The following is a 22397-nucleotide window of genomic DNA, read 5'->3' on the forward strand; positions in this document are numbered from 1 at the left end:
CTAAGAAGGTCAGACACAGGACCATTCCTTCTTTTTTCCCTCTTCCCCTGTCTTCTTGGATCTTGCTTTTAAGTCCTCTGATCAGTTGCCCAGAGAGCCTTTCCTGGGGACCGTAAGGTATGCACGGGTGAAATGTCCCCGTCCCCCTACGGCAGGGGGCTGGAGCGCTGACATTCTCCAGGGAGCCATCCCTCTCTGCTGGGCACGGGCGCCTTGTGGGGTGTGCTCTGAAGTGCTGTCTAGCTGCCTCACAGGAGGCTGGCTGCTGTGAAATGGGGACATGTCCATCCCTCGTGGCAGAAACCACAGGCCCTGATGGAATGTTTTGTTCTGGAGCATGGGGCTGACTCTGGTGCTTGTGTGTGTTGTGTTTGTGGGATCCAGAGAGAGTAGGGGAGAAATCGGGAGAGCTCTGGTTTAGCTGAGAGACTTGTAAAGATATCCTCAAGACCAGTACCGTGTGGTGACATGTTGGGGCAAGGGGCTGGCTCCCCCCAGCCCAGCACCAGATGAGGTCAGATTTCTGGGCTCTGCATGCGGTGGCCCAGGGTGTGTATTTGCAGAGGGCCTGTGTCCATCAAGTCCCGCAGGAAACAGTTCATCTCAGCTCCAGCAAAGGCATTTCAGCAAAGAGATGGTTACAGAGGGTGGGCAGGGCTAGGGGGCATTAAGGGAGGTTGAGGCACCTGGGACCAGCAGGGCTGAAGGGGGAAGGGGCTGGGATGCCCACCTGAGCCCACTGAAGGCTGCGGCCCGGAAGGAGGAGCTACTGTAAAATCAAAAAGTGATATCCCTGCCTCTATACCTTTCTCCTCTTGCCTCTTCCCCAAACTCTGAGCTCCTACTAGCACCTTCCCCACGGCAGAAGCCAGCCTGCAAGGAAGCCTGGGGATGAATGCAGTCCATTGAAGTCTCCTTAGGGTGGGAAAGGGGAGACAGAGCAGGGTATTCGGTGCATCTGGGGAGGGTGTAGACAGGGAATGCCCAGCACAGGATTATCGTTGATATTCATAGTGCTTCTGGACACCTGCCTGCCCTCCCCTCAAAGGCATTCTTGTCCACAGTCCTCCAGAAGGCACAAGGCAACAACATCACAACTATCAATTTCTAAGCACTTATTATATGCTGGGAAATTTGCACTCAGGAGCTCATGTTCTCTTCACACTAACCCTGTAGGATATTATTAACTTCAGTGGACAAAAAGGGGATTAAGGATCAGAGAGATTAAATAACCCAAAGACACACAGCAAGGCTGGGGTTCTGACAGTCTGTCGATCCCTGAAATCCTAGCACTTGTCCGCTCTGCCCCCTTGCACACTTGATTCTCTTTTGGAGGGAAAGAGAGCATCTGTTTTCCAAGCCACCGAGCCGAGGAGGGAAGGCTTGGCAAAGGAAAAGGAGGTTCAGAAGCCTCGAGGTGTGAGGCAGCCTGCTGGGTTTGAGAAGTACGAGTAGCTCTCCTATCAGAAAATATTAAACTGATAAGAATAGATGGTACACATGATCTTAGCCAAAAGGCCAAGAAGGGATGCCTGCCAGGAAATAAAGTGGGAAGGAGGAGACAGAGACAGACCATGAGGGTCTGTATACAAGGGGCACTGGGGAGTCATGGATGGTGTGGAGGAGAGGGGCCTCCCCATCTGCCTCCTGTCTTCTGTGCTGGTGGGAGAAGGACAGGTTAGGAGCCTGTCCATTCAGCCTGACATTTGCCTAGTGACGGGGGAGAGTCAGCACACTCAGAAAGAAACAGTGGCGGGCACCTGGGTGGCTGAGTCGGTTGAGTGTGTGACTCTTGGTTTCAGCTCAGGTCATGATCTCAGGATCCTGGGATCGAGCCCCATGTCAGGCTTTGCAATGAGTGGGGAGTCTGCTTGAGGATTCTCTCTCTCCCTCTCCCTCTGCCCCTCCCCCAGCTCATGCTCACTCGTTCTCTCAAATAAATAAATCTTTGAGAAGAAGGAAGGAAGGAAGGACTGGAGGGAGGGAGGGCGGGAGGGAAGGAGGGAGGGAAGAAGGAAGGAAAACAGTGGCAGCTCCATAGCATTGTTCTCCAGAGGCCCTTTCCAGCCTGACTGGGGATCTTATAAAGAACCCCCTTGCCTCAAGCAGGTGGTCCCAGGAAAAGGCTACCAGCCTTTGGTGAAAGAAGTCACCCAAAGCAGTGACACAGGGCCCATGTCACGGCCACCAGCACAGAGAGGAGGCAGCAGTGTGGGTGCCTCCTTGAAAGAAGCCCTCCAGGTGTCAGAAGGCACCCAGTCATTGTCCCCATGTGAAAAAATACAGGAGCGGGAATACGGTCTCTGCCCTCAGGGAACTAACAGGCTAGTCCCACACTGCGGGCTAGGAGGTACCACCCCTGCTGGCATGGAGCTCAGCATCCTACAGAAGAGGTAGGGAAAGAACTGCCATCAGTGTTTCCGAGAAGTGTTCCATACAGAGCATGAGATCACTGGCTTAGAATTAGCCAGGCCTGAATTCCAGGCCCTCTTTGACCACGGCCTAGCTGTGTGACTTGGGCTAGTTGCTTACCCTCTCTGAGCCTTAGCTTCCTTTTCAAAGGGCAATCAGTCAAGGGGAACAGGGATTGTTTTTACCCTTTTGTCTCTGCGAAGAGCCTCATTAGATTGTCTGTCTTCACATGTGCCCAGAGCCCACTAAATTATGAATAAATTCCCTCACCCTATTTCCCAGGCATGGCTTATGTGCCTGGCACGGTGATGGTCGCTGGGGTGATGGCAGCTGACAGTTGGGCAGAGATGCAAACAGAGCCTGAGGAGGCGCCGACTGCTATAAGAGCCACTTGTTCATGTCTTCAGAAAGGATATGGATGGGACGCCTGGGTGGTTCAGTGGTTGAGCCCCTGCCTTCGGCCCAGGGCCTGATCCTGGAGACCCCAGATAGGGTCCCATGTCAGGCTCCCTGCATGGAGCCTGCTTCTCCCTCTGCCTGTGTCTCTGCCTCTCTCTCTCTCTCTGTGTCTCTCATGAATAAAGAAATATAATCTTTAAAAAAAAATGATATTGGACACCCACCGTGTGCCAGGCATCATGCTAGGCAAAGCAGCTAGAGCCCTGTGGCTTGCATGGGGCGCATGTGCTGTGTGGGAAGACAGGCACTGACCAAGGAATTAGAGAAGAAAGGTGAATGATGAAAAATCTCCAGGTGAGGTGGGAACCTTAATATAAGCAGTGGTGGAGGGTGGGGGCGTAGGAGGGGGGCTGGCCTGCTTTAGGAGTCTGGAAGCTTCCATGAGGAAGTTACGTTTAACCAAAGACCCCAAGTCAGAAAAGGACAGGAGTCTATCCACAGTGTGTAGCAGAGGGAATCTGGTGGGCTCCCAGGCAGTGGTAACATCGAGGGAGTCCTGTGGGCCACCTGTGGCAGGCTGCCATGGCCCAGGGATGGCATGTGCATGCCCTACCCCGGGGCAATCCAAGTCAGCTCCGTGGTACCAGGCAAAGCCCTCAGGGCCCCCTGCCACCTGACCGTGGCACACCCCTGAAGCCTCCCAACACGCAGAGTCTCAGGTGCCCCCCAGAGCAGCCTGGGCCTGAGAGGCGACACAGCCGAGAAACAGGGGTTTGGAGACCAAAAGGCCCCCATCCAGAACGCCAGGGTGAGCAGATCATCTTCAGAACTGGTGCTGTTATAGCCACCAGGAGGCCATCAAAAAAAGGGGAAAAAAATAGATACTGCATTTTAAATTCCTCTGAACCCTCCTAGAATAAAAATGACAAAGCCGCGGGTCTGGTTGGCTGGAGGGACGCGGTTAATGGGCTTTGGGGGAATAGTCACCGACGAAGGCAGCTGCTCCGAGCACCACTCACCCTTTGGTTTGCTTTGCTTCGCCCCCAGAACACGCCGGTGGGGACACCCATCTTTATCGTGAACGCCACGGACCCCGACTTGGGTGCAGGGGGCAGCGTCCTGTACTCCTTCCAGCCCCCGTCCCCGTTCTTCGCCATCGACAGCGCCCGCGGCATCGTCACGGTGGTCCGCGAGCTGGACTACGAGACCACGCAGGCCTACCAGCTCACCGTCAACGCCACGGTGAGTCCGCCCCGCAGGCCTGTCTCCTCCCACCCTGGGAGAGAGCAACGGTGGCACCAGCGTCCACCCCGGCCGGTCAAGGCCCTGCAACAGTGACGCTGGCCGTAGTCACAGTAAGAGCAAGAGCGGTGCCGGGCCCAGCGCTCAAATGGGTTGCCTCCATTAAACCCCACGGCAGCCCTCTCCCATACGTGATATGAATGTACCCATTTCACAGATGAGGCCACTGAGGCCCAGGAGCAATGCAGGTAATTGCCCCCACTGGTAACCCCACAGGGCATGCACGATGTGGGGTGTCCCCTCGCTCTCTGGAGCCTCAGACAGAGGTGGCAACCCAGCAATGTCCTGATAGCACCCTACACGCAGGAGCCAGCGCATCCAGGCATCCCCGCCACTGCTCCCGAGTGGTGACGCTTACATAGGAGGGCCCACCCATGTGCACACCAGGCATCATGCTGGGTCCTGGGAATTCCAGGATTAGCAGGAGAGGGGAGAGAGAGAGAGGAAGAACTGTCCCATTTTATGGCTGACACTGTTGAGACTCACAAGCTGATGAGTAGCAGGGAGCAAGAACCCAACCCAGTTGGGCTGACACCAGTCCAGGGCCCCATGGCGGGAGTTTCTGAGTTTCCAGATCATCACAGCCCCTTGGCCTCTGCCACCCTGCAGAAGGCCACACCCTAAGTAGGCTCTGAGCCCTGCACTCCTCTCTTGCTTGCTCCTCCCTCTCTCCAGGCACAGCTGGAGTCCAGCAGGCAACAGGTCGGGAGGTGGCCCATTGTCCCTTGGATTTCTGTTAACAAAGCTCAGGCCAAGAGTGAAACAAGTTATAGGAGTCCCTCTTGACTCTTCAGGACCCATTTGCCTGACACCCAGCTCCATCCCCTGGCCCCATGTCACTGCAGCGGGACTGCCAGTGGCACTGGGGGCTCCACTTGGCAGATCACAGAGCCCAGATCCTGGAGTAAGACACATGGACTAGGTCAAGGGTCTAGTTTGAAAGATGGGGCTCCCCCAGGCTTGGGCAAGGTGTAGAGGGGGCCCCAGGAACCGGGAAATGCATGCTTTTTCTGGGGAGGCCACTGTGGGTACCATTCACATTCTTTCCTTATCCCCTGGTTAAGTGTTTGTTGCCTGGGAGGTTGTCTGTCCTGCTGTTTGTAAACCTGACTTCTGGGATCAAGGGGGCATGTAAGACTAGAATCTGCTCTCTACACACACCTGCACCTGTACCCTGCCTTGCACCCGCACACAGCCGTGGTACCCCTCCAGCCGCTCTCCATTTGCACATGCTGGGTCCCATTTGCACATGCTGGGTCCCAGGAATGTGCCAATCCCAGGAATGGGTCCCAGGTCTCTTGCTCTCTTTCTTGCTGTGACCCTCTCCCTGTGGAGTAATTTCCATCTTCCATGAAAATGGCTTTGGGCAGGCAGGGGAGGGACCACAGGCAAGAACTTGGGTGGCCAGACCAGTTAAGAGGCCTGGGCTAGAGCTGAGATGGTGAATACAGTTAAATTGCTGTTAATCTTGCAGCCATCAGATCTTCAAGCAAAGGAACAGGAGGGCCCCTTCCTGGCCCTTGATGGCTCCCCCACCTGAAGCACAGTCCCCCTCAGGACTGGTGCTGTGCCCTTGGCTGCTGGGCATTTCCCCAAGGAGATTCTCCTATGTGGCTTTGCAGGGAGCAGTGTGGGTTCCCAGCCACCACTGGGTGGGCACAAAGCGGGGAAACGGGAGGACTTCCTGGGAACAGCCCCAAGTGACAGCTGGGATCCTGGCGAGGTGCCTGCCCTGTCAGGTATGCCCACTGATCCCCCCACCCCAAGCCATGAGAGTGAGGGAATCCATGGCAGGAGCAGGGCTGTGGCCCCGAGACTGCAGGATGGGGAGGGCAGGTGCCAGGCTGGACAGAGCCACCTACGCGCAAAACCTGGTAATGGCAAATTAGAGCTACTGGCCTCCCCTGCTCAAAAGATCAAGGGACTTTGTTCCTCCCACCCTGGCCCTGTCTACCTGATTGCTTGGGTCCCTGGTGGAGAGCTCTCACCATGGGCAGCAGTCCCCAAGCCCGAGCTGTGGGTTCCATTGTCTTGGAGCCCAAGAAGGGTGTCTCCCCAGTGGACCGTCTGCCCAGCTCCTCCTGCGTCCAGACTCTCCTCCGCCCTGCTGCACCCACTCCTCATCCCTGAAGTCCCTCTCCGTGGCTACCCCTGAGGACTCTTAGGACAACCAGCCCTCCCTCCCCAAAGGCTCTGCTGCACCTCTCTATCTGGAGGGCAGGAGCAGGCCCTAGGCTTGTTGCAATGGGGCCGGGGGGGGGGGGGGGGGATGCTTTGCATTGCTCCAGGCACCACAGACCAAAGGAGACCCAATCAGGGGACAGACCAGAGATTGTACAGGCTCAAGGGTCCATGGAAGTCATTGCATTGAGCCCCTTTATCTCACAGAGAAGCAAACAGACCCCAAGAAGGAAGAGAACTTACTCGAAGTTACCCAGCAAGTCAGGGGCTGAGCTGGTGTTAGGGCTCCAAGTCAAATCAGTTAGGGCAGGTTTTTATTGCAGAAGGATCGGAGTTTGAGTCGTGGCTACGTACTTAGCCAGCTGTGTGACCCTGGACAGGTTACTTAACCTCCGTGTGTCTCAGTTACTGTATCTGAATAATGGCCACATGGTATCTACGTAAGCAAACAAGGTTCCAGCGCCCTGCCTGTCACCTAACCTGTGCTCAGCAGGAGTCCTTTCCTGTGGGTCATGGTCATTCATCGGCAAAGGGCTATTTCAACAGTTTATCACTGTAGGCTGTGTATTTTAGGGTAATGGTGTTTCTGGTTTCATTTCTTGGTGAGCTTTCATAAGTCTGAATTTCCAACTGAGTAGGAAGGTTTAAACGTTGCCTGCCTGGCCACGGCGGTGGGGGCAGGGGGGTGGCGTGGGGTGGGGTGGGGGTGGCGGGCATGACCCCTGGGGATTGCTTCCTGGAGTCCCCCAAATGTCACAGGCCCTGGAGCTCCCCCTGCTGGTTCTATCAGAAAAGTTACTTGACCAGTAAACCCAGGTGCAGAGCAGGGATGCAGGTGTCAGAGCGGTCCCGCCCATCCTGGCCCTTCCCTTGCTGCCCTGGGATGACAGGGGGCAGGAAGTGAGCGTGGTGAGGGCCGGTGGCCTTCTGCCTGAATCAAGAGATGCTGCTAAGGACAGGCACTGTCTCTTTATCCCAAGCCAGTCATCCCACCCTTGAGTAGTAGAGGGGAGCAAGAAGATGTCTGGGACCATCAGGCCTAGGCCGAGCTGGGGGCAGGAGAGCTGACTCTACCCTAGCCCTGCTTTCTGACATTGGATAAACCACCTTCTGCGGGGTCTTGGGGGCCCCTGTTTGTGTTTTCCTGCACAGGTCCGAGATCTCTGTGGGTTCTTAGGGTTCTTGAACATCCGTGTATTAATGCTCCTCCTGCAGGAGTGTGGGAACACATGCGTACGTGGGCACACATGTTTGTGCACATGGGTGTTGTGTGTGGAGATGTGTGTGTGTGTGTCTGTGTGCATGTCAACAATGTCACAACCTAAGGTTGTGTATTCTTTGTCCTCTAAGGATCAAGACAAGACCAGGCCTCTGTCCACCCTGGCCAACTTGGCCATCATCATCACAGATGTCCAGGACATGGACCCCATCTTCATCAACCTGCCTTACAGCACTAACATCTATGAGCATTCTCCTCCGGTAAGCCACTCCCTGGCCCTTGTGAGACTTCCCTCTGAGCTTCTGTTAAGGATGGGGCCCTGTTCGGTTGGACAGGCTCTTGGCATTTCCTACTCCCCTCAATCCCTATGCATGTCAGTGATGGAAATCTTAGCACAAGTGAAAGCCTGACCCCCTCTTCGTACCATACCACCACACCCCATGTCCTCACCCTCTCACTTCATCTCCAGAGGGCTCCAAGAGGCAAAGAAAACCCCAAAGGCTTACTAGTGTAGACAAAGGGGAACAGTTCAGGAAGATTTACATGGGATGATAGGGATGCCTGTGGAACCAGCCTGGTCTAGAGAGATTTGGACTCAGCCACATTCCCCATGGGTCAGTCTGCCTCTCTCAGCCAACCAGTCCTGCCCAAGATGGCAGCAGTGTGCCCTCCACTCCCCAGTCCTCTCAGCCTTGGCTTTTCTCTGGGAGCACACAGGTCCAGTTGTCCCTCTAACTGCTCGATCTTTGGATTTTTCAAGCCCAACTTTTCAAAAGAGGCATCTGATTGATTGTGCCATGTCACAAGGTCACAGATCTCCAGCCAGCCTATAAGTTGGCTGCCCTTAGGCCCTATGTCTGCCTCTGGCCCAGTCACTTGTGACTGGGGGGGTCTTCGAGAACAAAACATGCTACTGCTTGCTCACTTGGGCTGGGGGTGGAAAACTCTGCTCACCCATCCCTTGCCTGGTAGCCACCCATCTTTTGTGCAAACTAGAATAAAGCACAAACAGTGGGCTGATAAATTAAGGAAAACTGGCTCCTCTGGGTAGCTGCAACCCCTGGACATATAGGAGGGGAGCCGCTCTTGTGGAAGGAAAAACATGCCCTTCCTTTTGAGGGAACTCAGTGTGCTTAGAGGAAGGACACACGAATTGGAGAACAAAGTAGGACACCTGCCTGAACACGTGCACAACAGGGGCCCACCTGCACATCTGCACGGACTCACAGAATTCGGTATAAGGGAGGGGCAGGCTTCCCTTGACCAGGGTGCAGACTGCACCTATAGGCCATCACAGTCCAGGGAAGCACAGCTTCTAGTTTAGAGACTGTGGTCCATCCTGACCCTGGCATCCTCAAAGTGCTATATTTCGGGTTTCAGGTGTGTGTGTGTGTGGGGGGGGGTAGCCACTTCCTTCTGGGGGCCAGGTGTGGGCTGGAGGATCTACCAAGCAAGATGCTTTGTGGTCTCCTGTTGCAGGTGTCTGAAGCTGCATTTAGGGTAGAGCATGACATCTCAATGCCCCCTGCCCTAACCTGCTCTTTCCTAGTGGTCCGTGGACAGCAGCTAAAGGCCATCTCTTTCCAAAATCTCTTTGCTATGCCCATATCTCCTAAGCCCAGGGAGGCCTTCCCTGACCTTTCAGAGGAGATGGGCCCTTCCAACTACGCCTGGTCCCTGGCCATCCCCTTCTTAGCACTCAGGACTCTCAGACAGCTTGCTCAGCCTCTGTTTCCCTGCTGGACCAGAAGTAGTTTGGCAGGGATGGGGTTCTACTGGGGCATAGCACATCAGGGGTGCTACGGATGTGTTTGTGGAATGAATGAATGAATGAATGAATGAGTGATCAAACGAACAATGCCCTGGTCAGACCAGCCCTCTCACCTGCCTGCCATCCTCATCACTCCCATGCCAACTCCTGTTACCAATCCAGAATATACCCGTCTGTTGGTTCCCAGCTCCCTGGCCACATTCCTTAGGATTTATTTTTTCCTGGCATCATCCTCACCAGCCCACAGACACAGCCAGCCATTGCTTCCCCCCCACACCCACCCCCCACCCCTGGCTCTGGTAAAGTGGACTCTCCCTAGGTTGAATAATTTACTACTGGATTATGGCTGCACCTGTAATGCTCACTAACGTGTGAGCAGGGTATTTTGGAGCTCCCAGTGATCAAGGTGCCTGAGTCTCTGGGACCTGGTCTCAGCTTCCAGTGTGTCTCCCAGGACATTGTGCCCAGAGCTGAGTGCAGAGAAGGCGCTTGGAGCTAACTTGTTGATTGAAGTGAGGATGCGATGGTGGCCACGCAGCCAGAGACACTCAGAGTAGGGTCTTCAGTCACTTTGGCCAAATCCTCCACACTGTGGGCCGCTTCCTCCTTGGCAAATGGCTGGTAATGCAGTAGTGTCTGCATTGGCTGAGGGTTTTAAGGACTGGAGGTCGCCTGCTCCTGTAGAACACCCAGCAAGGCATTCACTCACAGTGGTTATGACTCAGTAGTCCCTATGGGGCTGTGAGGCCACTCCCGCCAATGCCCCTGGAGTTCTCAGGAGGGCAGGTCTGAGCCCCACCTCTTTGGTCATGACTCGGCTCGGGGGACCCAGACAAGGAAGTAAGTGAGGAGGCTTCGGACTCTCCCCGGCGCCCACAGAGTCATCTCCGGGGCACGCAGCCTGCGTCTGCTCCTCGTCCCCACCCTGGAAAGGAGCGCTCCCGTTGCCATGTCTCTGGCACCTCTTTTTCTGCTGCAGGCCAATTCCCTAATGCTCCAAGCCTGACTTTTCCAGGCTTCTAATCGGTTTCCATGCCTTGATCCGGGCCCTGCTTGTCGCTTTACAGTGTGGAACCCTGGCTTAACTCAGTACTTCCTGGGCCGGCCAGGTCCCTGGAGCCCCGTGGCCCGTGCAGCCCCCTCACCCTGGGGACCCAGGCGTCCCCGCTCCCAGCCTTGGCTCTGCTGGCCCGGGGGGCTCCGTCCAGACCCCGGCCCACGCTGCCTCGCTCCTCCTCTTTATCTGCGGCTCCCAGCATGGATGCCTCTCTCTATCAGCGTATCGGGCCGGCGTGCCTCATCTAAAGTGTATATATTACCTAATAAAATCCTTCTTATTTGGGATTATTGCATCAAATTTTAATTTCCTCACTCGAGCAGCGGCATGTCGGCCTGCCCGTCAGTGAAGGACCGATAGGAGGTGAAAAGAGCGGATAAACTGCACAAATTACTGCCAGCTGATGCCTATCAGCCCTTTGACTGGAATTGACTGGAATTAAGGACTGAGAAATAGGATTTTCTGCCTCAGAATCTGCTGTGGCAGCTCTTGTCGGAAGTCCCCTCCGGCCCCCACGGCCCCCTCCCCGCACAGGCGCCTCCCACTCCCTGAGTGAACTGCGGTCCACCTTTCAAGTCCTTAATCCTGTCATGGCAATGGGGAAGGCGGTCCCCGGGGAGAGAGCTGGGCTGGGACCCCTGAGACCCCGGCCCCATGGGCTCCAGATCCAGCTCCAGCTCCCATCCTGGCCCGCTGTTCTGGAAGAGGCAGGCTGCGGAAGGGGAGACACAAGCTCCTTCTAGAGAAGTCTCAGCTCCTCTCAGATCTGCCTGGACTTTCCCACCGGTACCCGAACCTCAGAGGGGGGCTGCCTCGCACACCTCATCCACCTCTGTCGGCGGCGCACCTACTGGGCGCGGAGCCTTGGGCCTGTCCCCTCCGCCGTGGAGCAGTGGAGGCCCCCAGACCCACCCCAACCCAGGCCTCCATTCCTCAGTCACCCTTGCCCCAGCCACTCACCATACCTTGAGACTTTAAGCCAATTCTGGAACCCTCTGAGCCTGTTGCCTCCCATACCCCATGGTGTTGGGGCTTGTGAGGAAAATGCAAGAGTACCCATGTTGGATGCCAAACACGGTGCTTGGCACAGAGTAGGTGCTTGACCAGTGCTGGCTCGTCCCCGGGCTGTTAGCCGTTCTCTCCCTATAATACCCAGAAGATGCCTTAGCTCCAGGGTACGGATTCTGAATCTGGGGTGCTAGGGAGCCTGAATGGGCTGTAACTGTGTGGCACACCACAAGCATGCGTTGTCTGGGAAGAGGCACCACGGCTTTCATCAGATGCTCACAGGGGTCCCGGTGACCAGTGACAGTCACTTTTATGGCATTTGCTGTGTACCAGGTATGGTGCTAAGCCCTGTGCACCTACCAGTTGCTGAGGGGTGGAGGCTGTTATTTTACCCATTTTATAGACGGGGAGAACAAGGCAGTGAGAGGTCAAGTAGCTCACTCAGAAGATTTGAGCCCAGGTAGCCTAGCAACAGAGTCAAACTCCTAACCCCTTCAGCATACTGCTCTTCCCGCCACAAGGAGCAGGGCCTCTGGAGGCCTGTGTACCTTTAGCCTCACAGGGGAGCCTCATTTCTGTACAACGTGGGTTCCTGTGATGGGAGGAGCCCGTGGCAGGGTGGACCCTTCTCTGAGCCTCCTGGGCCTGCCCACCTGTGAAGCCATGTGCTGGTGCGTCCCCCTCATTCCCGCCCCTGTCTGGAGAGCCAGCCAGTAAGGGGCCTGGCTCTGGGCCCAGCAGGGGCCACGTTTCTCCATCCTCTCGTCTTTGGAAATAAGTTTCAGTATATTGAAAATATAATTACTGAGACTCTGAAACAAGAGCCGTGGGATCCCAAGAGCCCCCATTCCTCCCCGTTAATTCCTTCTTATAACATTTCCAGTCTTTGTGGCTGCACTTGTATTAAAAGCTCAGGGTTTTATTAAAAATGGATTTATTTACCCAAAAAGAGATAAAACCCCAAACTTTGTCAGAAGCCTGTTGGCTTTCACTTCCCAGCAGGTCAGGTGTGGCTCTTCCTGGGGAGAGCTGGGCCCTTCTGTCCTCTGTCACCCAATTGCCCACTGGCCCCCCTCTGAGCCCCACTTGCCCATGAGCCTCCCGGCAGCCCAGGGTGGGAGTGTGTATGGGGAGATGCTCACAGGGCTCTGAGGCCTGAGGGTTCTTCAGCCATGAAGCCCTACCTTTGCAAAGGCCACCACTCACCCCTGTTCTGGTCCTCCCAAGGTGTCCTTGTCTGTAGGCCCACCCGGCTCAGCCCAGCCACTCCTGGGTTGTATGTGCCTGGGAGCATGCAGGTGCCCCTTGAGGTTGACTGTGTAGTGACTTTCTGGAAAGGTGCTCTGGAGACTCGGGGCCCAGTTAACCTGGCAGTCTAGGCCCTGCCCTCAGCAGACCCTGATACTGGGACACATTTGGGGCCCAAGACAGGGCTCTAAAAGAGGGAGTTGTCCCCGTGTCTGGAAAGCCCATCCTGGCACCTGAGCCTCACACCAGCGTCCCACACTGTGGGGACCTACTCCTGGAGACAAACCCAGGCCTCTCCTATGTGAGGAGTGGGCCCCCCAAAAAGAGCCCTCCGTGGGGTGATGTTGGGGGAAGCAGTTCCTGCAGGCACTGAAATGCTTCCCAAATGACTCCCCACAGACGCCTGGGTCTGGGGCCATTAGCAGATATTACAGGGAAAGAGTCTGTCTTCAGATCAGAAAGCCTGAGAGAACAAAGGTTAACAGGGTTGCTGGGGTTTGGTTTGTTTTTTTTAAAAAACCACTTTACTACATCGAGGAGCCTTTACTACACTGAAGCCCAGAGGAATAGTGGGATATGCAAGTTGCCCCAAATCTGACATGAGCTAATGCTTGCGAAGTGCTTAGATTAGTGCCTGCCACATAGCACGGACATTCCTAAATGGCAGTTATCGTTATTAAAGCAGAAACCTGGTGTGGAGGTGGCATCGCTGGGCGGGCAAGAGCATTTTGGAACCAAAGTACCTGACTTTGAGCCCTGGCTTCACCTTCCCTTCCTTGCAGTGGGACCTTGGCAAGGCCACTTAACTTGATCAAGTTCCTCGTTTTCCTCCTCTGGAAGACGAGGCTTGTGGGGTAGGCGTGAGGGCGTGAGGGTGAAGTAAGTTAGTCCATAGAAGGCATTTGCAGCGGCACTGGGTGCAGAGTGGGTGCTGGCGAGAGAACAGGGCCCGTGCCGCTGGTGCCTCCTGGTCTCTGGCACAGTTCATGTCCTCAGAACCTGCGTGGGGAGCGGCTCATTTAATGGTGTCTTTTTCCGATATCATAACAGTCTTTCCCCCCTCCCCCCCCGTGGGGTGTACTCCTGTGTCCTGGGGGAAGGGGCCCCCAAGGAGGGCGCCAGACCGGCTTTCTGCTCGGCCTTGGCCTCAGGGCTGTGTCCATGTTTCTGCGGGAACCATTTCTCTTGGAACATTCTCTCACCTTCCCTCAGCTCGAGCTGGAAGTGTTCCAGATTGCTGCACACCTGGGCCCTGGGGAGGTTGGAGGATAGCCACACAGGGACAGCACTGCTCTGGGGGTGGGGGATGGAGACGCCCCTTGTGGGTGTTGCGCCCCCAGGAGGAGGTGCTTGGGTAGGGGTGCAGGGTTCAGATTTCAGCTGATGGACAGCAGGTGGGTGAGAGGCAGCAGATCCAGGCCACAGGAGCTCATCACTAGACATGTAAATGCCAGGGTGGGTATTTCCCTGGGGGATGGGGACGGGGCTGTAACCAGGGAAAAGTGCAGCCGGGGCCAGAGCCTCAGGCAGGCAGGGCAGACGGGGCGGTGGCTGGCTGACTGCATGATCGGGCCTGGAGAGCAAGGCGGAGGTTGCCGCGGGCAAGGGGAGATGTGCAAGTGGTGGTGATGGTGATGTGAGACTCTTTAGTACGTCCCTTTCTTCCTCAGCCAACCAATCCATCAACTGATATTTGAATGTGCCCATTATATGCCAGGATCCCTTCCGGGAGAACCTTAGGCCTCCACGTCCGCGCCTGTACTGTACCTTTTGCCTCCGTATCATTTTCTCTCCCTGGCAAGCTCCCACTCATTCTTCATGACTCGTCCTAAATGTTGCTGTCTGTACAACCCTTTGCCAGCTCTTCCAGATGGACTTCTGCACTTCGGGGTATTTCTGCATCTAAGCACCCTTCGATGCATAGAGCAGTGTCTGTGAACCCTCCCCACAGGCTGTGTACTCCCTAAGAGCAGGGACCCCTGAATCCCCATCCTGGTAGTCCCAGATCCCGGTTCCTTCCCCCACCCCTGTGCACCCCCTTCCCCCAGTGCTGCAGGGAGAAGGAACAGGGTGTGGGACAGAGCCATTTGAGGCAGGAGCTGCTGGTTCCAGTGCTGGATAGGGCATGGGTCATAGGGCCGTGGTGGCCTCTGGGATCATTCCTGGAGATACTCACTTTCAGGATTTATGATGCTTTTGTTAGTAGAGTAACTGATCCATGATGTTCTCCTTTACTCAAGTCCTAGTGAAAGCAAGGTCCCAGGGTTTTTGCTGTTATTCATATTTAGGTGGGGCAAACCGAGACCAGCAATTTGATGGGTGGTTGGGATAGAGATCAGATCTCTTGTCCCCTGGCTTGTTTTTCCTCTTTCCTGGGTGGTTACAGCAGATGAGGGGACATGGGGAGGGGAAGGGGGAACGAGAGCATTAGCAGGATTAGGCCTCTCCATGGGACTCCAAGGTGTTTGCCAAGGCCTTGGGGTTATGTCCCCAGATTGATGGGGACAGCTAAGACCTGAGCCCTCAGCAGCTTCCTAGGCTGGCCTTGTAGCAGGGAGTCCACTACCTGGGGAGGGAAGCTGCAGGTGCCAGGGCAGCTACAAAGAAAGATGGACACCCCGGGGGTGGCCGAGCAGCCAAATCAGGTCCCTCCTCTCTCCTACCCAGGGCACAACGGTGCGAGTTATCACCGCCATCGACCAGGATAAAGGACGTCCCCGGGGAATTGGCTACACCATCGTCTCAGGTAAGGCCTCGGTGCTCCTGGCACCCCACCCCCACTGTAGGAGCACCAGGCTCTGCAGGGCTGTGCAGAGGCCTGGGTGTGTGGACAGTGGTGTGAGGGGATAACCCTGGGCAGAGGACCTGGGAAGGTGACTGAGTGGATGAAGGAGGGAGGAGGAAGAGAGCTGGAGACTGAGGCTAAGATGTTGGGGGCCACTTGGGTGGTGTTGGGAGATGGGAGTATGCGCCAATGTCCAAGGTCCAAGACATCTGAGCACTTTGGGGTTCTGAGCCTGGGTCACTGAGGGCTCCCATCTCGCCTCCTTAATGTGCTGTAGATGTCTCTTTGTTTTTCTTTCCTGACTTGATGAAAAGGTGGCAGTTTGTACATCATTTTAAAATGAATAGAACTGCAACTTTAGCCAATTTCATGCTCTTCACATTTCTGACCACTAGGAGTTCATATCTCGTCGAAAATGTTGCAGGGGAGGCACAGAGCCCCTCCTCTCGCACCCCTTTTCTTGGTTAAGCAGAATAGTGACCGGCTGCAGAGAAGGTTCCGGGTGGTGGGATCCCTGACCCCATGTCCCCACTTAAGGACAGACCAAGGAGCTCTGCTTGGCTGTCCCAGGGCTGGGTGGCTTTGGAGAGAGGGAATTGGTGAGAGGCCCATGAGGGGCTGCTCACTCACGCACAGACTCTGGCTCTGTCCCTATGCTCCCCCCACCCCCCACCCCACCCCACATGTGGCCTTCCCCACTGCCCACTACTCAGTGATGGGTCAGCCTCATGCCTCTGGGTATACCAGACTGATGGCCGGGAAGATGGCAGGCCACCAGGCCGGTATCTACCCTATTGCCTCTCCCAACCACACCCCCATAACAGTGAGTGACATTTAGGGGACATTCTTTCCCTAAAGCTCAAAAGATACCAAGGTGTAATGATCAAGAACATAGAGGATGGAGTCTCATGAGCATATTGCCTTGGGTGGGTCTCTATACCTCAGTTTCTCATTCATAAAATGGGAGCAGTAGGAGTACCTATCTTGGGTGGTTAAGTGTCAGAAGACTTAATATATATGAAGAACCTAATTAAGGTTGTAAATACCTTTATATGTGTTAGTTGCTATTATTATTATTATTATTATTATTATTATTATTATTATTATTATTGGCAGGTAATAATAACCTTGAGAAGGTGGGAGAGTTAGCTGGTAGGAGGAAGAGCCCCACACACACACATCCTTGGGAATGCAGGAAATCAGGGGTTTTGTGGGACCTGCAGCTGCTGGCTTGACTATTATTGTGTCTGTAAGGCTGGGGTACCCCAGGCCCCAAAGCAATGCCAAACCAGCTCATGTGGTCAGCAGCAGTAGCATGGGTCCGGGCCTCTCCTCCCCCATCACATTTCCTCCCCATTCTGGTGCCCAGTACAGGACTCAGCAGTGTAAGCCCCATATGTACTTGTGGAATGAAGGAAGGAAGAAGAGAAGGAATATGACTCTAGGGTCTTGGGTTTTCAAATTCCATCATGCCCAAGAATCACCTGTGGCTTCTACCAAAAATGCAGAGTCCTTGGCACCCACGGGGATTCTCCTTCTGCGGAACTGGGGTTGGCCCCAGGAATGGTCCTTTCTCACAGTGCCCGGGATATGGATAGTCCTTAGGCTAGGGTGTGGGAAAGCTAGTCCTAGGAAGGAAGGAAGGCATTCTGCAGGAAGGCAGAGTCCCCCTTGGAATCAAGGGGCCCTTTCTTGCTGAGCAGAGGAGGAGGGAGGCCCATACTGGTGCTGATCTCCTTCATGAGTTTTTTAGTTTGGGAAGCAAAGGAAGTGCCTCCCAGGGATAAGGGGCTTGTGCTAGAGACCTAAGGGAACACCAGTGAACGCCAAGAGTGATAGAGTTGAGGGGCCAGGATAAGGTGGCAGCATAAGGGGACACTGGCTGGGTGAGGGATTGTCTCCTCGTCTCATTGCCTGTGGGCTGGTTTCAGACGTACCCCAGCCTAGATGAAGGTGGGGAGCAAGGAGCCAGGAGCTAGCCTGAGGTCATGGCCAGACGGGAAATTCCTGTGTGACACTGAGAGGCCATCCTCCAGGGCATTGGTCCATTCTAAGTTCCAGGCCACCAGCCTTGGACCCGTAGGCCCTCTCCAGCCCTCAAAGATGGCCTCAGCCAGCTCTCCCTCCTCACTCGCTCCCCGGGGAGCAGGAGGCTGGAGGGCAGAGCTGCTCAGCCTTTGGTATCTGGGCTGGGCTCTGAACCCTGGAGTCTGGGGACAATTGTCTGTGGTAGCATATTATGAGATGTCCAGGAGGAGCATACTCTCCTGGGCCAAGACCTCAAGTGTGAACAACAGGATGAGAAGTAAGACCCAGGATATGAAACTACAGGTAGGAGGCAATGTTTGTGAAGGTGGGGCCAGGAGGCAGAAACTTCCAGAAGGCTTAGCATAACTTTGTAGGATTCCCCCTATGCCAAAGATGTGCTTTGAGGGCTTTTGGAAAGGATGACATATGGGTTTCCTCTCACACGCCAGCTGATTGATTGATGATGGCTACTTGAAGAGAACCATGAAGCCAAGCAGGCTCAGTGTGGTATTCAGTTGGTAGAGTCTGCTACGGGTACAGAAAGAGAGAGGACAGACAGCCCCCATGGCAAACATTTGCCATCCTTGCTAAGACCTCACTTACAGGGTGGCCATGATGGTTCTTTAACTCTCTCATGGGTGTTCATCACCACACAGCCCACAACCCCACCCAAATTCTTTTTAGGCAGCTTGAGAAAAGGGCCATCCTTCTCTCCCCATCCTGAGTACCTGGCTCACCTGGCTGCCTGCCCACCTGTTTCTGCCCACCCTTCTCCCTGGCCCTGGGCTGGCATGATCTCCCTATAATCCAGCCTCAAGGTGAGTCTAAAGCAGGCAGACAGGCAGGAGGGTGAAGACCTCAGGGGAGCTGTAGCCAGAAAGCTAGGATATGGCCTCATCTCTACTTCTCCCAACCAGCGTAGATACTGCTGCAGAGCACATTGGCTGCCAAGGATCTGGCCCCACACACTTGCCTTTCTGGTGATGTTAAGTCTCAGCCCAGTGTCTGTTTGGCTTGAAGCAGGAGGACGGAGTGCCCACAAGGGCACCCTCACACTGCTGACTGCCCCAAGCTGGCCCTGAGTACCCCCATGGAAGCCTGCTCTGGTCCTAGATGTTAGGAAACCATTTTCATTTGAAAGAAAAAAATGAGAGTCTCGGGCTCCTGGAGCCAGGTGTGAGTCCTGACAACCACTATGGGTGACTGAGTCTCTGGGCACCTCCAGAGCCTGGGCAGGGGGTGGCTCTGTCCACACATGGGGGGACACAGGTGTGAGCCCATGAGTGATCCATGGCACACGGTTAACCTGCTTGGCTCCTTTAGACCCCCATCCCCTCCGGGCTGTTTATCAGCCCTGCAGCTGGGGGGATTTATGTCTGCACACCAGCGTTTTCACCATTACTAATGACCCCACTGTTTTGCCAAGAACAAAGAGGCCTTCAGAGGTGAGTTATGGCTCCATTGCCATCAATTTGTTCTCAGCCTCTTGTGGCCAAACTGAGACTGAAGGATGACAAGGTTCTTTCCCACAGAGGACCTGGCACGGGCCCCATCTGCCTCCTCAGCCTGTGCCTGCCCTGTCACTCACCAAGGGCATCACTTCCTCCAGGGTCCGAACAAAATGGGGCTCCCGTCCCCAATGGCCAGCCCAGCCTGGGGTCTGAACAGATACCCTCCTTTGCCAGATGGAGACAGTCCTGCTTCAGGGGGCAGCTGTGCCCCACCCCACGCAGAGCACTGAACTTGCGACTCAAAGTTGTAGGTTCAAGGCCCAGCTCCGGCACCCGCAGCAGTATGCCAGAGAAAGGCGTTTGACCCCTCTTCACCCCATAATCGTCATCTTGTGGTACAGGGTTAATAATCTCTATGGCAGATAAAATGGTGCCAGAGAGACTCCAAAGGGCCATAAAGTATTAAACATTACTAATTATCAAGGAAAGATCAGGCCCAGGGGTCCTGGGGACTTCTATTCGCTCATTTCCTCTTTTATCCATTTAAGCAAAGTGGTTCCGAGTGTGGGCTCTGGCGCCGCTGTCCACGGTGCTGACCCCTGGCTGGACTGGCCAGTATGATTGCCCTGTGGCTAGGGCACTGAGCACTTGACGTGTGCCTAGAGTGTAAGGTGACCTACAGGATTTGGGAGGCTTAGTATGCAAAATGGTTTATAAAACATCTCATTAATAATGTTTTCTCCTGATGATGTGTTAAAGTGATCTTTTAGATACGCTGATTGAGATACATTTTATTAAAACTAATTTCATCTATTGTTTAATGTGGCTACTAGAGAAGTTAAAATACCACATGTGGCTCACATCCTATTTCTTTTTTTAAAATTTTATTTAAATTCAATTTGCCTACATATAGTATAACATCTAGTGCTCATCTCATCGTGTATCACATCCTATTTCTGTGGGCAGCTCTGTTCCAGAGTTAGACTGCCTCGCTGGCGTGCTCTCCTGACCAGCTGTGTAACCTTCGAACTGTCAGTTTTCCAGTCTATGAAATGAAGGGAAGGAGGCTGTGCACCCACAGGAGCTAAGATATGTAAGCACAGAGAGGGGCACTTGATTTTAATGCTCAACGAATGTGGACTCTTGGCATCCACCTAAAGTGGATGGAGGGTCTTCTGTGGGCCAAGAGCTGCACTAATGTCCTGAGAGTGTGTGGGGCCAGAGGCACCATCTCGACCTCAGGAACCTATAGTGTAGGTAGGGAGGCAGACTGAGAAGCAGGGGCTGTGTAGACAAGGAGTCATGGCTCCCTAGGGGGCCCATTAGATGGTTCTCTATACTTCTCTGTGTGTTTAAAAATATCTGTAATGGGAAGTGAGAAAGAATCCATGGGAGGGTGTGCCTCCCCCACCAGCCGTCACTGGGATCAGGAAACTCACTGAGATCACCTAAGCCACCCACTGACTGATGAGCATGAACTAGCCAGGAACTGTGGAGTTGGGGTGTTGCTGGCAGAGGGAACAGCGTGTACTGGGATCCCAGAGCAGGAGAGAGTGCACATTCGTGGAACTGCAGTAATTCAGCATGGCTGAGCGTGGCATGCAAGAGAGGCCTTGGAGGAAGGAGGCCACAAAGGGAGGCAGGGCCCAGCCAGGCAGGGTGTGGAATGCCCTGCTCAGGAGAATGCCAGGCCTTGCTCCTGAGGGTAGCAGGGAGCCAGTTCAGCAGGGGAGGGACATGGTTGAAGAGCATTGTGGGAAGCTCACTGTGGTCAGACTGACCCAGTGGGCTGGGGGAGGGCAGGTGGGAATAAGCAGGTCCAAGGGGAGGCTGTCGTGGTGTCCCCCAACTGGCCATCCCAGTGGGGGAACAGAGACAGCAGAGCCAAAGGAGGGTGAGGAGGTCGAGGTGACAAGAGGTGGCTGTTGGGACAGGTGGCATAGGACCAGCCCATGGCCTGAGATGGCTTTAGAGCCCCCTTGAACAGGGACGTTGCTTAATTTAATATCTGACCACTCTGTGTTCTGGAGAAGAACATTGTCTTCCTAAGTGCCCTTGAGTGGGTGACCGAAACTCTCGAAGGACCAGATTCCCCAGCTTTTAATGGGGCCAGTTGTATCTTTCTCAGAGTTGTGAAAATAAAAATAAGTGAGTTCACTCTCTAAACTGAGCGGTGTTTGGTGAGTGTCCTCAGGGCACTGCATGGTAGGCCTCAAAAGACGCCAGACATTTCCCTCCTGCCTTGCTGCCTGTCAGGATGCGGCGGAGACAGGCATGTGGCGTGCTGTCCGAAGCCCACATCACTAGCCGAGGCCACTCTAACCTGCCAGCAAGCAGGGTTCCCCTGGTGGCCAGGAGCCCAGGCTGAAGGCTTCCATCATTCAGTCCCAAAGGGCACCGAGGGTTCTATCCTGCCATCACCTTCCTGCAAGCACCCAGACTTCTCACTGTTTCTCCGTCCCCTGAAGTCGGGAGCCCATCTACAGGAGGCTGTGAAGCAGCGATTCTCAGCATGACGGTCTTAGACCAGCAGCAGCAGCACCTGGATGCCTGTTGGACATGCAAACTCTCAGGCCCTGTCCCAGAATTACTGACTCAGAAGCCTGGGAAAGGGGGCCCAGAAAACTGTCTTAAGGAGCCCTCCAGGTGGTTCTGACACTCTCTGAACTTTTCCGGAAGCATTTTCAGTTTCCACACATGTTAGACTGATGAGTTCTGTCAATTGACTCTCTCCTTCCCACGACTGCTGCTGCAGGGACTCCTTTCCAGTGCCAGAAGGGCTGGGGAGTGAGGGTGTGGCCAACAGCCCACGCTAGCGCTTTCCACCACGCCCTGTGCCACAGCCTCTCTTTTAGCCCAGACACCACCTTCCAGGCTGTGGGGGCCCCATCTCTCCCACCAACCATGCCTTGCAGCCCACATCCCTTTCCTCATCACAGCCCTGCCTGCCTGTCCTTCTGCAGCTCCAGAGCATCCCCCAGGGGGAGAGGAGGGGAAGAGCATTTATTGGGCACCTGTCGTGCACTGAGCACTGGCTGGACACATTTATCTCCCACAGCTATTTCTGAGGGAGATATTACTCCATTCTGCACACAGTAAATTGAGGCTTAATGAGCATATAGATTGGCCAAGGGTCACAGCTACTAAGTAGAAGAGCAGGGATTTGAACCGAAGTCTCTCGGGCTCCAGAATACACCCATTTTTCATAACAATAGTGGTTCTCAAAGTGTGGTTTCCAGACCAGTGGCATCAGCATCAATATCTAATAATAGGAATTATTAGAAATTAAAGATTTTGAGTCCTACCCTAAACTACTGGATTGGAACCTCAGGGGGTGGGTCCCAGGTGATGCTGACACTGCTGGTCTGGGAACCACACTTTGAAAAGTACTGATCAGGAAAAGCCTATGCGGTCAACTGGGGTGATACTACCTTCAAGGAGGCAAAAATTTGTTATGAGGGGCAAAAAGTGTTTATAAAGCACAGGTAGGTATAAAATGCAGATATATCAGCAGTATTAAAATTTCATGGAAGGGG

General features: G+C 54.5%; 1 protein-coding gene and 1 pseudogene across 1 annotated transcript in view; one reads left to right on the forward strand and one right to left on the reverse strand.

The window, feature by feature from the left end:
* The window catches only part of CDH23 (cadherin related 23), a 364939-nt gene that overhangs the window by 125709 nt on the left and 216833 nt on the right, over positions 1-22397 (forward strand). The window contains exons 6-8 of the mRNA XM_077894887.1: positions 3859-4053; positions 7645-7773; positions 15265-15343. Of these exons, the coding sequence (XP_077751013.1) occupies positions 3859-4053; positions 7645-7773; positions 15265-15343 (403 nt within the window). The remainder of the gene's footprint in view (positions 1-3858; positions 4054-7644; positions 7774-15264; positions 15344-22397) is intronic.
* LOC144313105 (U2 spliceosomal RNA) lies at positions 1415-1530 on the reverse strand (annotated as a pseudogene).

This window comes from Canis aureus, chromosome 4 (assembly GCF_053574225.1).
Source record: "Canis aureus isolate CA01 chromosome 4, VMU_Caureus_v.1.0, whole genome shotgun sequence".
NCBI lineage: Eukaryota > Metazoa > Chordata > Mammalia > Carnivora > Canidae > Canis > Canis aureus.